General features: G+C 41.4%; 1 protein-coding gene across 2 annotated transcripts in view; it reads left to right on the top strand.

The window, feature by feature from the left end:
* The window catches only part of COG5 (component of oligomeric golgi complex 5), a 355,827-nt gene that overhangs the window by 302,066 nt on the left and 36,184 nt on the right, over positions 1–17,577 (top strand). For both annotated transcript variants that reach the window (XM_006257811.4, XM_019487452.2), the window contains 3 exons: positions 9,758–9,868; positions 14,849–14,911; positions 15,794–15,897. In XM_006257811.4, the coding sequence (XP_006257873.1) occupies positions 9,758–9,868; positions 14,849–14,911; positions 15,794–15,897 (278 nt within the window). The remainder of the gene's footprint in view (positions 1–9,757; positions 9,869–14,848; positions 14,912–15,793; positions 15,898–17,577) is intronic.

Raw genomic sequence — 17,577 nt, 5'->3', positions numbered from 1 at the left:
TAGCTATATGTACCCCAGAGTGGGAGGGGAGGAAAGCTCTCCTTAGAAAGCTAGCAGTTTATGTGGTCAGAGGGAGACTGTGGATAATAGCAGGGGACTTCAACTGGATAATAGAAGCAGGTGACAGAATAGGGGAAGGAGGAGATGGAACTTTAGACAGGTCATCCAGATTGGTGACAAGTATAGTTAAAGAAGCGTCACTAACAAATATGTGGGCAGAGGAGAAAGTTTTCACTGGAACTGACCTCAGTAGAAAGAAATAATGAAAAATTGATTTTGTATTTGTAAATTTCCTTTAGAAAAGGCATAAAGATTAGGAACAAAGAAACCATATGTGTAGCATTTAGCAATCACTGGATGCTGAAGGCGGAACTGAGTCTTGGTAAGAGCCCCATAAGAGGAAGGGGAGTGTAGAAGTTAAAAGTGTGAATATTACAAGGTTTAGAGATATGTCAAGCATACACAAGGCAGTATGGGAGGTGGAAAACACTAAAGAAATGTTTTAAGAGTACCAGAGAATGGTAGATGATGGTGAAGAAGAGGACAGGAGAATTCTTCAGGAAGAAAGGCTGAAGAACTGTGGGGAGAAGAATGAAATTGTTGAGAGAGCTACAAAGAAAGATGCAGGAGCTGCTAAAGGAAGCTGCAGAAGGAAGACAGGTATGAGAAGAACTAGAAGAAACAAGGTAAGAGATAGAAAGCTGGTTTAAAACAGGGATGAGAAGGAAAATGTTTTTAGAACAAGCACCCTGGGTGGGAAAAAATGAAGAGTGGTCCCAGTACTTTTCATCTAGAAGTAAGATGGTGAAAGGAAGAACTAAAAGCAGTGTGGGAAGAAGGTAGTGCCCAGGTGGGAAAGCAGAATGAGTTCTTAGAGGCAATGAGAAGATTTTATGTAGAGCTATATCAGAAGAAGGAAATAGACACGAAGAAGATGAAGGTTTTGCTGGAAGAAATTGAAGAGAAAGAAGAGGAAGAAGCAAAGAAGAAAAGATAAGCTTAAAAAAAGTGGAGGAGTGCTTAAAAATCTTTAAAGAGGGAAATGACCAGGAGCAGATGGACTACCTGTGGAATTTTATGAGAAGTTTTGGGCATGAATAAGGAGGGATATAGTGAAAGTCTTCAAGAAAAATAGTGGAAACAGGAGAGACAGGAAAAGCTTTTACAAGAGGCGTTGTAATCTTACTCTTCAAGAAAGGCAAGAAAGAAAAACTAGAGACCAATTATACTCCTTAATATGGACTGTAGGTTAATGGCCAAGACACTGGCTTTGAGGATGAGGAAAAACCTCCAGAAGATAATACATGATGACCAAGTATGCACAGTACCAGGTAGAAGGATCTTGGAAACAATCAGAGTGATCAGAGATAACACTGTCCCACATCCGAGAGAGGAAAACAAACACAGTTGTAGCAAATCTAGATTCCGATAAAGCATATGACAGAGTGGATCATGATTACATATTTGAAATGCTGGGAAAAATGGGATTCCCAGATAAATTTGTAAGTTGGATAAGGCTATTGTATAGAGAAGCGGAGAGTCAAGTCCAAATTAATGTGCATCTAAGTGCGGCCTTTAAAATCCGTACAGTAGTGAGGCAAGCATGCCCCCTGTCACCACTACTATTTGTGTGCAACATGGAACCTTTAGCACAAAGAATAAGAAAAGACAAGGTCTTAAGTGGAGTAAAGATACCGAGAGAGGGAGAAATAAAATGTGTATTATGCATGGATGATATAAATATAGTAGTTAGAGACAGAGATAGACTTTCAATGGAAAGGGTGTTAAAGCATACATCAGAGTATGGAGAAGTGATGGGGGCTAACCTAAATAGATTCAAAAGCACCATAATGGGCATGGGGAACTGGAGGGACTTGGAGAAGTTGGGCCTTTAAATAAGAGAGAGTGAAATTAGAGTGCTAGGGATCACAATGGATGCTGAAGGGAAAGGTAATACAGCATGGGAAAAGGTGAAGGTAAGATTACAGCAAATACTTTGGTTATAGTCCGGAAGGATGCTGCCCTTTGTCAGAAAAGTAGCCGCGGTTAAGGTACTACTGCTGTTTATTCTATATAAAGGAATTGTATTCCCACCAATGTAGTGGCAGATTGCAAAAGCACAGAGAGAAATATGTGTGTTTCTCTGGCATGCCAAAAGAGAAAAGATCTAGATCTAAACATCTTGGCTAGATCTGAACTGTACAAAGCAAGAGAGATGATGGGATGGGGGCTACGGGATTTGGGATTGTTCATCTGTGCAAAATATGTAAGCACGGTATTCAAGGTGATAATGGAGGGAGAGGGGAAAGCAGTGTATATCACCCAATTTCATGGAGCTGCAATTTTGAGGAAATGGGGAGTATGCCAGACCTCTTTAAAGAGTCCATGGGTATGGCAACTCCCGATTCATTATATCAGGATGGAAGGTTTCATGTAGAGGTAGAAAATAGGGAAGGTAGGGCTAGAGGTCCTGAAAGACCATAAGAAATTGATGAAACTGTAAAGGAGAGGAACAGGATGGCAGCAGTGGGAAGCTTCACAGAAGGACAAGTGAAGAAGGTGTGGGGAGTGGGTAAACAACTAAAAGGGCAACATGCTGACCTAGTGTGGATGGTTGTAAGAAATATCTTACCAGTGAGAGAGATGCAACACAGATGGGGCTTGATAAGCTCACTAGGTGACCAAGGGAGAGTTCCAGGGAGGAAGAAATGGAGAGACCTATTTTGGGAGTGGTACATGTGCAAAAAGATGTGGAAAAGGGTTTGCCACTTTCTGTGTGTCACCAAAATAAAACTATAATTGGCACAAGAGATGGTACTATATGGAGTCACACCAAAGGGACTGGAGAAAACATTATTAAGAACTTCATTAGCATATTTTAAATCTAGTTTATGGAAACCTTTGTTTTTTTAAGGGGTTGGCTTTCACTGAAAGAGAGTGCCTGAAGTTGGGGGTGCATGAATAGAAACACTACATCGATCAGGACAAAGAAGAGATTGGAGGAGAAGAGGCAGAAAAGAAGTGGAGAAAAAAAGACTGGACACACTAGTTTCACTAAACCAACAGAAAGGACTGATGGGAGGGGCAGAGAGTTTCAGGTGGTTACTAAAGTAATAGTATTTCATGGGGTCCTGTGTGAAGAAAAACGTCTACTGTAAGGGGTTCTTTTGTAGGAAGTTGATGTATGTTTTTAAGGGTTTAATATATGTAATTGTATGTTTTTGGATGTGCAGTTGTTTTTGCAATATGAAATTTTGGTTAAAAAAAAAAAGTTCCCATCAGCATTTTTTGCACTGAGGAGGAGCTTGCTCCAGCCTCTCCAAATGGTGGCCTGGTATTCCAGTACTTCATGGCCCAGTGCTTGTTCCCTCCTGGGAGAGCAACTGTCTGGTTTTTTTAAGGGGAGTACGTGTGTGTGCACACGCACACACACTTTCCCATCAGCATGCTTGCCTAATATGGGTCATGTGTTTTATAGTCATGCTTAGTGTTGGCTGCATTTGATCAACTTCACAGTTGGTTTCCAATGCTGAGCACATGATGCATTTGGCATCAATTTAATGGTGGATAATGTATTTAATGTGGTCTCCTTGTATGTGAATATAAGATGAGGAGCATTTTTTCCCATGCTGATTAGGGAAGGCTTGTCTTATATTCAAGCAAATATAGTAACTTTAACATTTTCCTGAGCTCAGTTTATTCAACAAGGCAAATCTTGACTGGGTTACAAAACAAATGCAAATAAATACACAAAACCACCCTTCACTTTTGGGTATGTTGTCTAAGCAGTTTTGTTTCAGGCAGGCAAAGTCCTGGAACTGAAGACTATATTTTTTTCTATTAGGAGAAGGCTATTAGCTGCCTTTCTTCCATTTCTTCCTTAAAATTTTAAGAAAAGTGAACTGGCAAAAAAAAATCAGGTGATTTTAATAATTCTACAATGGATTGTGAGTTGGGATGAGAAGAGGGTTCAGATCTTATAGCTCTGCAAGGAAATTTACCCTCTTCCATTAGTTCCAGATCTCACATCTCAAAAGAAGGGCAGGATTTTCTGTTAAGACCTTGAATCTGTACTTGATTGTTGTGTTTCCAAGTCCCTAGAAAAATGAAACATTTAATTTCTTCTCATGAAACAAAAAAAAAAAAGATTTTGGAATCTAAAGTTCTACCAGAATGTCTTATATGAAATGAAAACTTTCATTCTATAGTTTTACAATATTAGAAGAAGCCCAAGACTTGTTCTGTTGTGCATGTCTTAGAATATCTGATTTCTGAAAGATTCAGGGTTATTTTGATCCTCTGTAGAAATTTAAACTGAAGTTATTACTGCTTATGGATTTTTGCCTGTTGAATATTTTCTCACCTGTCAGTGAAGAGCATTTTTTTACTTTCACTGGTCTAGAATCTTCCTAACCTTGACACTTGGATTCAAATCTTACCCTTTGAATCTCAGAGAAGTTATCTATTCTCTTTGAAAACAACCCTCTTTTTGGCTGTAACATCTTCTGGCAAAACTACTGGATTATGGGTTCTTATAGATGATTCTTAGGCCTGTGCGAAGCAGCAGGTATTCAATTTGGATTCAGCCAATTTGGAGGGACACTGATTCAATTCAGTGATTCAAATCACTGTCCTGATTCAATTTGGCTGATTTGGATCCAAAGATTTGGCACTGATTCGGAGATTCAGCCATAGACTAAACAGGCAGCAGTCCTCGAGGAAGTTGGGCACACCTGCCTCCAGCTGGTAAGTCTGTTGTGGTAGGCAGAGGGGGAGGGAAGGGGCATGGTGGGGGCAGATCAGCACCCCCACAGTGAGGGAGGGATTGGGGTTGGGGCTGGGACAAGCTGCCTAGCCAGGGCAGGGGGGCACAGGACTTGGGGAGAGGGACTCCCGCCACTGTGTGGTGCCAGTCCAGGAGAGCATGGGAGTGGCGTGTGCCCCTGGATCCGTGCACAGTGGGCTGAGCCAGGCTTCACTCTGGACGGGCAGTGGTAGGCGTTGGGAGTGGGGGCTATGCCCTCCTGCTGCTCACCCAACCTCCCCGCACCTCCCAGACAAGCCGCGACTTCACCCCAACTGAGCAAGCAGTAGCAGGGCATGGGGGCGGGCACGTGAACTTGAATGAGAGCGGGGCTGGCGGCAAGGGCTATGGGAAATTTTAGGGTGGCTGCAGCCCCCCCATAGCCTCTGATCTACTGCGCTCTGCAGGGCGGGCGGAGCCTGGACTGTGGCTGGGGCTAGCCGCCCGGAGCACAGCCCTGGCTGCACCCACCCCATAGAGAGCAGCCAGGGCTGCACCCACCCTGCAGAGTACAGCCTGGCAGCAGGCAGTTGGGGCTAGCCTCCCAGAGCGCAGTCCAGCCCACCCCACCCGCGTAGATTCAGGGGCATATGCCCACTCCCTCCTGGACTGGTGGTGCACAGTGACGGGAGCCCCCGCCCCGGCTGGGCTGCCTGTCCCAGCCCCAGTCCCTCTCTCACTGTAGGGGCATTGATCTGCCTCTCCCACGCCTCTTCCCTCCCCTTCTGCCCAGCACAATGGACTTACCAGCTGGAGGCAACTGTATCCAGAGTCCTCAAGGACTGCTGCCTGTTTAGTCTATGGCTGAATCTCCGAATTGGTGACGATTCAGAGCTTTCAGTGGGTCTCCCAATTTGATTTGGATTCGGAGATTTAGTTGTCGAATCGGGCTGAATCTCCTCCGAATTGAATCAGCTACTGAAGCTTTGCACAGCCCTAATGATTCTACTTATGCCACATTCCATAAGGTTAATGTTATTGTAAAACTTCACCTAAAATTTATCTACTAGGTGGTAGCTTATGTTCAAATAAGTCTATAAACTGACGCCAATAACCATTTGTTTTGCTGAGTTATAACTTAGGTGGAGTGAGGCTGTACACTTAAATGTTACCATGAAGAAAGCACAAAGCCTAATTGTAGATCTCCCCAATTATTTATAGCTCACAGAGAGAAATCCCAGGGCCAAACCATGTTGACTAGGAAGCTATCTAAATGGATTATGTGTTTTATAATAACTTTTTATGATCAGGCAGGAGTCCAAGTACAAGATGGATTGATTTGCTTTCAGCCAGAGGTATGACCACATCAGCTGCCTCTGTTTGGAATGTGTCTAGTCTTGAAAATGTCAAACTAATGATTGAGTTGAGTCCATGCTTTCACAACGTATTAGTCTTTCTAGCCTCAAGATAGATCAGATACTGTACTGTATTGAGAAGGCACTGCTGCAGTCCCAGCTCTCTTAAACACTTATCTTAGATTCAGTTGCTACTGCTTACGTCAGGGAATGGCAGCCTTCTGCTGACACAGGCCAATGCTTATAATCCAACCATCACCGTGGGCCAGAAGTCTCCCTTCTTCCCCCTTCTGAACAGCTAGGTGCCAGATTCCCAGCCCTTTCACAGCAAGAGTAAGCTCTAATGTCATGGAGATCAGGTTTTGCAGCATCATGGAGCAGATATGTGGCACAGTGCAGCTCTGTGAGACTGATCCATATCTGGCCTCCACAGGCCTGATTGACCTCTTTGCGAGTCAGAACCAGCACAGGAGCCATAGGTTGCCAGCATAGGTTGCCAACCCCTGGCTTAGACCTTTAAAAGAGGGGGTTTGCAGATATAATTTTATGGTGGAGATAGGTAGTGAACAGAGTTGCTTAAAAATGCAGTATATGGAGGACATTTGCTTCAAGGTCTCCTACTTCTAGAAGGTTTTTCTTTTTATCTGAGGGGCCAGTTGATGCAATGTAGCATCCTCCTCTTTCCCATCAGTACTGTCAGTGTGTGCTATTAGGTAGCTAAATAACATCTTAAACCCTTGAAATGTGTTATCTGAAGCAAAAGTTCCTACAAGACAAATCTCTCTTAGTTAGTATTGCCCAGGAGTACCTCATGTAGTAAACTAAATTTTACTAGATGACTGACCTCCTGAGGTTCCTTCCAACCCTAACTTTCTATGTTAAATTCTCTTTTTGTTACTAATTAAAAGCAAGAAATTAAAACAAAAATCACACAATACATTCTGCCATATTTCAGATCAGATGGAGGTTGCCAGATTTAAATATCTATTCCTTTGGTTGTTAACACTATGGAGTCATACTTTACAGGCTTAAAATATTTGGCTTCCTTTCCACCTTTTGCAGTGTCAACTTTCTGTGTCTCTTCTCAGACAGAGAAAACAACCTGGTCAGTCTCATATTTCAGTTCTCATTCACTATCTTAATTATATATATTAAAATTCAAATTAAAAGTTTTCATTTTCATTCACAGAGGAACTTCTGTCGTGATGTTTTGTTAAGCCGTGTTTTTTTAATACTTATATTTTTAGGGATAAAAAATAGGACGATATATATTTGAAGGGAGAGAATCATCCTGAAAATCAGACAATTTTAAAAAGTTAAAAGTAATTTGAATCATGATAAACTATTCCAAGTGTCAGTGTGCCCCAGTAACAAACAGTATACAGACAAGCTCTCCCAGACAGCTGAATTCTCAAAACCTTCTTGCCTCAGGAAATCACTGCTGTGGCAGAAAGGATAAGCCAGAGACAGCATATTATGAATGTTGAGGCTTTTAGCCAATATCCAGTGGGGCATCTTCATATGAGGTAGCCTTGTGAATCCCCTGCAGCTCAATTTCAAATGTTATTGACAGTAGCAAAGATTTATCAGCCTCTGCACTTTAAGCACGTGATAATAGTCTAATGCTGAAAGGGTCCAGAAAATCCCTGTCAAATCCAAGTTTGATTAATCTGAAAGAACTAAAAATAAGTATTAATTTTGGGAAAAGTTGATTGTTGTTAAGCATTTTAGATGGTATGTGTGTCGTTTTGGACAACAGTGCAGAGAATATAAGCAGTGTATTTCTGCCAGGTGCCTCCACATCAATCATGGGTTGGTGCGAGTCCTGGTGGAGCAGCATAGTACCCCGCGAATTCATAGTGCCCCACACCACCCTGCACCTCGATACTGGGACCTGCACCAATCCATGTTTCACATAGAAGCACGGGTCAGTTCGGGTCCTGGTAATCCTGGGAATTCCCGATGTGGAGGCATGGGGCTGCATAGGTCCTGGTGTAAGGGCATGGGTCACCAGGGATTCCCTGGATCCTGCGCCAGCCTGTGCTAGGATCCCTACCACTCTACCCATTTCACTCATATCATACATGTGGGCCCTGCACATGTTCAAAGTAAAGCTGGGTAGAAACCAGCTATAAAGTTATTACACATTTTCAAGCACCAACTTTGCAAGCTGGTTGGCCCTTTTTATAGCAGGATAGACATATGTATGGTGTGAAAATTACTTTGCACATGTGATTGGTCTAAATCTGTTGCTCCATTAACCAGTTAATTATGTGATAATTACTTTGTATGTGTAGCTCGTCTAAATTTATTTCACAATTAACCAGTTAATTGTTTAATATGTTACATGTGGCAGGGGCTTATGATATTTTGAATTTTTTATTGACTATTTGGGTCTTGTAAAGAACTATGAGTGTTAAAACCCTATTCTTTAACAATTTTTTTTATTTTATGTAAATTAAACAAGCATATTCTTGTCATGTATATGGCTTGTATCCTGAGAAACTAGTTTTGCTCATGTACTGTTTACTTTTGAGTGTGCATTGCCATGGGAGCTATGGATATATTGTCGAGATTGATTTTGGGAAAGGTCACTAACTGGCTTGTTCAGGGGTTTAAATGTATTCTTGGTGGAGGATCTGAAGTGTTGGGCTTATTTCTTTGGGACTTTGCTAAAGGATAAGCTTGTATCCTAGACCAAGAGTATGTGTAGATAATCACAATTGTCATGCCTCAGTGAAGTCTCCTGATAATAGCTATACCTGCTGTAATTGCTTTACAGCTACTAGCAAGGATTCACCAAGTCAGCCTCCACCTGTACAGTTCTTTTAACAGAATGATGTGTTTCTGTACTTGTATATATAGCACCCCCATATTTCTAGTTATGTTTCCAAATTAATTTAAAAAATAATAAACATCTCCTGTGAAAGGGCTGTAGTTAATCATCTTATACATCATTCTTGCGCTTTATGATTTATAGTGGTGACCACCCCCTCCTGCTGAATTAGGGAGCATGGAAGGAGTAGAGGGGACGAGTCAGGCTGCAAAGGGCAGCTCTTCTGTGCATCTGCCTGGTCTACCTACTTGCAGCAGAGTGCTGGTGAGACCATGGGGTGGGGACTAGCATGGGGCTTGCCCGTCTCTGGGTGGGGAAAGGCAGGGGAAGACAGCAGTGGTGATGGCGCCAGTTCCCAGAGGAGCAACACAGGTGCTGCTGGAGTAGCTGGGGAAGACACTGGGTGCCAGATGGCAGAGGAGAGCATTTACCTCCTCGCAAAGAGGGGTGGGGTGGTACAGGATCTCACAGCACAGTTTTTGGGAATTACTGACTTGGATGCTGCAGGGCATAACTTTTAGGGATCTGAATCTTTTCTGTCTGGCAGCTTCATTTGGGGTTCTTCCAACCCTCATTTTTCATCTTGCCATCTGCTTGTTTTGGGTCTTGTAGGGTCTCTTCTGTATTTTATGTGATCCATAATGAGAGTTAAATTCAAGACATTGACTTTTAGGAATGAACTTCTGCCAGGTGGGTTTTTTCTGATCAGCGTGATGTTTACTAATTTTAATTAACTTTGTCTCTTAAGTTTTATCCTGTTTCAAGAGAAAGTTGTTGACATAGTCTACTTCATACTACTTCTAACTACTTTATTTATTGCAGCTATCCACTCAAGGAGATGCCAGCCAGGTGATTGGCCAGCTTACTGAAGGGCAGAGAAGGAATGTGGCTGTAGTGAACTCGCTATACAGACTGCACCAGTCAATGCTGAAGGTAACTTTCACAGAGCTGAGCTTCTTGCTGTTAATTTTGATTAACTGGTTTTCTTTCTCAGGTTTACCCAGCCCTGAAATTATGAGAATTCATACAAATACTTTTTAAAAATTGTTTGAGCAGCAGCATAGAATGACAGTTGTGTGTATAAATGAGGATTGTATTATAATCATGGAATGCTGCTTGATATATTAGCATATATGGTTTTTTGGCTTGCTTGTACTCTTGCTCTTATTATTATGTATTATTTTATCTGTGGTCTGGTAAATTAGAAATTGTTATAGACCTGGATAGAGCATGGATTTTCATTTCTATCTCTTGAATTTATACGTGGCTAAACTATCAACTATGTGAGCTATAATAATAATGAGTGGTCTGATTTTCAGTGAGGTAGAGGAGTAGTAGATAATGCAGGTTTCTTTATCTCACATTGCAAAATACAACTGGTATCACAAGAGATTGAGTAATAAAGTGACCAATTGGCTCAGGCAGAGGCAACATAAGATAAAATGTCATTGAACGTGTCACATGAAATCTCCGTAGATAGAATGATTGCTGTTTATAAGCATGGAAGATCTATTTAGAAGATGTGTTTTCTAGCATGAGAAAAAAACAAGAAAGAGTTTATGATGGATGTTTCTGAAACAGGACTAGAATACGAAGGCAGAGTTGGTTAAAAATCAGTTTATCAGTATTGGGCCGTATCGCAAGATGCACTTAGTAAATGTTAAAGGCACTTAGTGTGAGCATCTGCCCATTCAAGCAGGAAAACACATGCTTAATGCACTCATAGTATAACAGACTTACAACTTTTTGGAGGAGGACTATCTGCAGATCATATTAAGTAACTTGTGTTGTTCTAACATTTGGCCTGTGCTGTGGGGATGATACATGTGATTTGCAGTTTTCCAGCATCCCAGGATGCACCATTCCCAGCCAACTTCTGCCAAGAAATCTCCCTTCTCTATGTTGTGATTCCAAGCTTGGCCAGACACCCTCAAAATCATCCCTCTTACAACTCCTGCTCCAACTTGCAGGTTCCCTGCAGGTTGTTATAGGCATAGCTAGTAAGAACGCAGGTGGAGAGTGAAACTGAGGGCAAGACAGGCAAGTCACTCCAGTGCTGTCTCCCCTGACACAGACTGTGCAGGGGAAACAGCCTCTGTTTAGCCAGGAGAGGAGGCAGCAGCAGCCGGGTCTGACCTCACAAAGAAAAATATGGCAGGGTCAAATGACCAAAGAGGTGTGGGCAAGGTGGGTGGGGACTGTGGACTCTGTAGTTTCCTGCTCACACACCTCAGGGAGTTTCCCTTCTTCCTTCTGGGGTGATTTGTCAAACTCCCCCCCTCTTCTTCCAGCAGCAGCAGAACTGTCCTCTCCTTTGTGCATTACCTTGTAATTGCTCAGAACATGATTTAAGGTTGATACCACATAACATTCCACAGATTTAGCACATACTAAGTGTCCTGTGCAACATAGTGCTTTCTTAGACAACATGATTGCATGAGTCAATCTTACTAGCCTTGTTATTCCCCTTGTTCCCACCTTTCGTTTAAACACTTGTATATTGTGTATTGATTACCTCAAATTATATTGTGAGCGTTTGTGTTAGTGGTTGTTTTATACTATAAACTATTGCAACACTCTGAGACTAGGGACAGACATGATACATAAACCGGTTTAAGTAATCAGAAACTGGTTTAAATCTGTAATAGAATAGATGTTCAGTGCACATAAACCAGTTTGAAAACGGTTGAAACTGGTTTGAGCTAAACCTGGTTGAATGCAGTATCAGACTTAACTGATTTGAGTCAAACTGGTTTATGCAATGTCTGTCCCAGACCCCTTCCTGGTTTATCTTAAACCAGAGTCCCCTAGCATCCCAGATGCTTTGCAGCCCTGGGCAGGGCTCTCTGCTCGAGAACAGGGCTGGCCCTGCCCCTCTGCCTGGCTTCCCCCTACCTCCCTCCTCCACTCCCTGCCCAAGCAGGGATTCCCCCACTTCCTCTCCCATAGCATAGACCATAGCCAGTGTGTGGTATGCTGCTAATGCTGAGAGGAGTCTATGTAAGGCAGACAGGACAGTGTCCACTTAGGGCTTTTTGGAGCTAATCAACAGCTAGTAATGTCCCTCCATTCCTTCCTTGGAAAAAGCTGTTTAAGAGCTTGAACTAATGAGAAAGGCTTTTGTTTTCTTGATGGGGTGCTAAATGCTGTTATCAACTTGTTGCTGGTCTGGTCAGGAGCGGGGGGGAGGGCAGTTTGGGGGACCCCTCCTTAATCAGAGCATTCTGCTGGGGCCTGACCACACCTCCCTCCCCCCACCCTCAGCTCAGCATTGAGAAAAGGGAAGGGAGGGCTGCTCTAGCTTCCCCCAGCTTCTAGCCTGAGCCACTGCAGGCATGTACTGGCATTTCTTCAGTCCAGAGGGAACGTCTGGATGGTTGCAAACCAGTTCAGCCTAGCCAGGTTAGACTAACCTTCAGAGATTGAATCAATTCATACTCAGGCTTTTTGAATGTCTGTCCCTTGCCTGAAAGGTGGCTTTAAATCTATTGGGAATCTAAATCTAGAAGTTACAGATTGTAACAGATGAGTGAAAATTGCTGAGAACTTTTCAACATACCTGCAGCCGTCTGTATGGGGAGCTGAGGAACACAGGACTGGAAGAGAACTTGGATCATCCAATCCAGTCTCCTGCTACAATAGGTAACCATGTCATATAATCCCTTTAGTACATTTATCAAGCTCCAACTTAGACTCAGTCAGTTTTTTGCCTTCTATACTCTTACTGGGAGGCTGCTCTGGAACCTCTTTCTCTTATGACTAGAGACTTCCTTCTAATTTCCAGTGTAAATTTATCCTTGGCTAATTTATTCCTATTTCTTTTGTGCCAACATTGTCCTTTAGCTTAAATAACTCTTCTCCTTTTCTGGCATTAGCCATGCATAGGGGGTGCATGTGGGTTCAAGTGCACCCCCTGAGATTGGCCACTGCCAGTGACATCTGCGGGCGGTCACCAATCACCACTCAGTGCTCGCCACCCTCCCCCCTCGCTGCCGACACCGCTGAAGCTGCCTATAGGTGGTTACTGCTCACCACCCCCTCCCACCAATGCTGCTGATGGCATCTGCAGGCAGTCACTGATTGCCAGTCGGTGCTTGCCACGCTTCCCCCCCTTGCAGCTGACACCGCTGCAGCCGCCTGTGGGCGGTCCCTGCTCGTCGTGCTCTTGCCACTGACATCACCATGGCTGTCTGTGGGCGGTCCCCGCTCACTGCTGCCACACCCCCACCGCCGCCCCACCTGCGGGTGGTTACCATACCCCTCCAGCCTTGGGAGGCATGTTCATGTTTCCTGGTGTTTACCTGTTGGTTGTAACAGTGATTATATCCCTGTTCAGCCTTTGTTGTTGGCTCAACCAAACTGGTTTAGTCTTCTCCCATGAATAACCTCTGCATTCCCCTGATCATCCTAGTAGCCCTTCTCTACACCCAATCCAATTTGAATTAACCTTTCTGAGAGGATCTCCCCACCTTTCCCCTCTCTCTATGTTAGTGGCCTGGACTTTACCTTCAGTTGAAAACAGCCCTAGGAAGGATGAAATAAAGAAAAGCATTGTCTCTTGAATTTCCCATAGGAGATTGCTCCTCTGACTGAAGTCTGTTCTACAGCGAAATTTCAACATGGCTTTACATATTTCTGTAACAATTAAGTTTACTGAAACTGTGCCAGTAATGGTTACACAGTCAGCATGAACCACGACAAACTACTATCACTTCTGTCTGCTAATTTTGATTAAACCCTGGTTTCAATGAAGACAGGCTCATAAATACCATACTGGAGATACTGGCTTTAAAATGTTCAAGAAAGCATGAAAATCAGATAAAATATGTGTGAATTTTGCAAACAGGTGGTGTATCTAATTTTAAATCTGCTCTCTGGCATCTCAGTAATGAACCTACTGTTTTCTGATGTTGATGTGGGATCTGATATGATTCAGTGTTAAATGTTATTTAATAATTAATATGAGAGTATTTTAAAATTAAAGATAAAAAGATTTTAAAAATATAAATATGTTGATAATTGTAAGAAAACTGATAGGATGTTTCCAGCTTTCTTTGATTCTAATCCTAATGTGCTTGTAGCTGGAATGTGAGCAGTTATTTCAAGTGTAGTATTTTAACAATCACTTTACTTATAAGGAATGTAAGTACTCTACAAATACATATACTTATAACAGTTGTACAGCTCTCCATAAATCCCACGCAGTTCAATAGCAGAATAGACCACTTAACTTCTATCACATTGTATTGCTATTACTTCAAGCCACAAATCCTAGAAATCCAACATTTCAAAATGTATAGTTTTGATTTGGAAATAATTAAAGGCCTATTGGGCTTCTGTTGAGTTTAGTGGGAGTCATTCCTTTGCCTTCAGTGGGAGTGAGTCAGACCCTAGGTTCATGGAAAGCTTAAGAAATCAGTAACAGAAAATAAATGCAAGTGTATTTTAAATGGTACCCTCTGTACAATATCAATTATCATTGATCTGGAGCACAAGAGAAGCTTCATTTTAGACCCAGTTGATCTTAAGTTTTGTTGTTTCTAATGCTGTAGAGGTCATTGTGAATATCTGGCATTTGGATCTTCTGATTGCCTTTGAGAAGGAGATGCTGCATCTCAGTTATTTCTTCTTAGAATGCAAATGTTTTTACCAAATGAATAATATTTTGTCTGTGATTTACCAGATCAACATTTTCTGAAGGATTACTAAATATTTTTTAAAAGCCATGGGTACCTGGATTGATCTTGTGGAATACCTAGCTTTGAAGATCTACAGCATTTGGTTATGATTCATAGCTGTGGCCCATTTCTCTATAATAAATGGGAATAATCAAATATGAGTTCAAGCCAAACAAAATGTACTACCTAATCAGTCATTGAATTTTAACTATGTTAAAATTACTCTACATTTTAGGTGGTTTCCAACCAGAGTTCATTTCCAGCAGTTGCTGAGCAAACTATTGCTGCAGCCTTAAAGGTAACTGAATATCAACATTCTATTAAGTTAAGCTGAAATTTGTTGTTTTGCCATACTTAAAATGGGAGCCAACTTCTACTTTGTTGTCATCTGGTACCTTTTCTGACTATATGGACCTCCCCTTGGCCACAATTTACATTAACTTAAACTTTTCCATCATTTGCATTTCCTCTGTCCCTTATCCATGTTTGTGTTTGATGTCAAATTTAAGTAGTACTATATTTTCTCACATACAGCACACTTTGGAATATAATGCACAATGTTTCTAGAGTTATGGCTGCGTGGGGCAGGGACAGATACTCTTCTTCAGCTGCTTAACTAAAACTAAAGCTAAAATCCTAGCTGTTGCTGAAGGCTGGTATCCATGGGTTGATCTATGATTTTGAAACAAGCTAGAGTTTCCAAAACTGTGAAATAGGGAGAGAGAAATTGGGAGTAGCTAGCAGACAGCAAAATTGCCCTAAGAAAGGTTAGCTTGATTAATGGAACACCCAGACCATTAAAAAGGAGAGATTATTGTTAACACCTTTGAAGTGAAACTGAAGTGCATGCACCAAAAGTATGTTTTGTATGCAAGGAGTATCAAAGTGCAGCACGCCCCCTCAAATAAAAGCTTTACTTTAGTAGTATTAGTAGTGGTAAAGAAGCCACATTTTCCCTGCCTTAGTTAAATGGCTAAATAAAGATAAACAGAAGCTAACATTACATTTTCCTTTCTTTTAAGTAGTGTCTAATATGGGATAAAGGAACACTGTTAAAATGAAGAGAGCAAATATCTGTAACAATTAATTTATCCTTAATCAAGATATATTTCAGGTGTTAGAAGGTTTTCTGGGTTATTTTTTTTACTGATTTCTTCCTGTCTTTATTTCACTCTCTTAGGCAGTCCATGATCTGATGGGTAGTGCTGTGCAACCCTTATTGAATTCAGTCGGAGACTCAGTAGAAGCTATTATCATCACTATGCATCAGGAAGATTTTTCTGGGTAATCAGTCACAACTTTCATAGTTTATCATTGTCTTTGTTTATTGTACATGCTTAACATCCTTTAATTGCTGCAATGACTGCAACAGGAAGTTTTGCCTGAGGGTTTGTGTGTTTGATTGTCATTTAACACAAAACGCAGCAGGAAGCCTAGCCATTGATCCAAACGGTCATAATCAGATTACACCTGCCTTTATTTTGACTGCCTGTAAAGTAAAACTGGTCAGCAGACCATTTCAAATGAAAACTTTTCTGTGTGGGGAAAAGGACTTCTTAGAAAACAACTTTTTTTGTGAGACATTTTCAACAATGTCAGTGCTTTTTGTTTTTTCAAGAAAGAGTTCTTTTAATAAAAAATTGGTCAACTTTTTTATCAAAAAGTATTGTCCAAACCATTATTGAGAACTAAATGAAATGTATTGTTTACTAAAACTCAAGCTTTTGATAAATAAGAAGTGTGGATAGCTGTTTTTGATAACAATTTCTGTAATATTTTAAATGAAAAATTTCATGAAAAAATGTGAATTATTTGGAAAATAAAAAGAATCAGTTTAGAACCCTTTGAAATGAAAATAGCTTGAAAATATTCCCCAAACTGAGTTTAGCATTTTTTGATAAGTTCTGTGCCATGGTGGCAATTGGTTTTAAAACCCAAATACTTGGTTTGCAATGGCCACAGGTTCCAAGTGTTAGTGGAGAATGCTTCCATAAACCTTGACCTGGGGCCAGTATTTTTGTGTTAACTCCATTTATCTGGCAGTGAGAGCATTAGTGGTGACCTCTCCCTTGTGGTGTTCACTGTCACCCCAACATCTCGTGCATTCTCTCTTTCTAAGGCAGCCATTCAAAAAAGCACATTTTTATAGACCAACTAGATAGTTGCAAAAAAAATTCTTTATTTGCAAGCTTTCAGGCTCACACAGCCTTCCTCAGGCAAAGGAGAATGCAAAGATTATAAAATTTATCCCAGGTAGAAATGAAATTTCATATTGCTCAGGAGAACTGGAGGGTGGTATAAGTTCTCCTTGGTGGAAAAAATCATTTTATGCAAATTAGGCTTGGACAAAAGTTGGGGCAGTCTGTTTACCTCTAAGGTGTCTGCTGGCAAGCAGGATGTTGTATTTTGCTTCTTTCTTGTTAAGATGTTTCATATTGCACAGGAGGACTGGTGATGGAATGGTTCTTCTGGGTAAAGAAGTTCTGTTGTGTTGAGGCTGCTCTGCAAATATGCACTTCTGGCTTGAAAAAAAAGGCTGGAGCAGCAGTGTTCGCTTCCAGGTCACAGGGATTTTGATTCTTTCTTGTAAAATTGTGAAGTTTTAGTTTCAGAACAGCTAATTACAATATCTTCCATGTTTCAGGGATAAAGGTTTTAGCCGTACTGATCTAAAGGCAAAAACAGTCAGTGTGGTAGAGGAGATATCTTTTATTAGACCAGCTAGATAGTTGCAAATTTTTTTTCTTTATTTGCAAGCTTTTGGTTCATGTGCCCATCCTCTAATTTGCATAAAATTAACTTTTCCACCCAGGAGAACTTATACCACCCTCTAGGTTTCCTGTGCAATATGAAGTTTCATTTCTACTTGGGAGTAATTTTACAATCTTTGTATTCTCCTTTGCCTGAGGAAGGGCATGTGCACCCAAAAGCTTGCAAATAAAGAATTTTTTTGCAACTATCTAG

Source organism: Alligator mississippiensis, chromosome 4 (assembly GCF_030867095.1).
Source record: "Alligator mississippiensis isolate rAllMis1 chromosome 4, rAllMis1, whole genome shotgun sequence".
Lineage (NCBI taxonomy): Eukaryota > Metazoa > Chordata > Crocodylia > Alligatoridae > Alligator > Alligator mississippiensis.
This window is presented reverse-complemented; position numbering and strand designations above follow the sequence as displayed.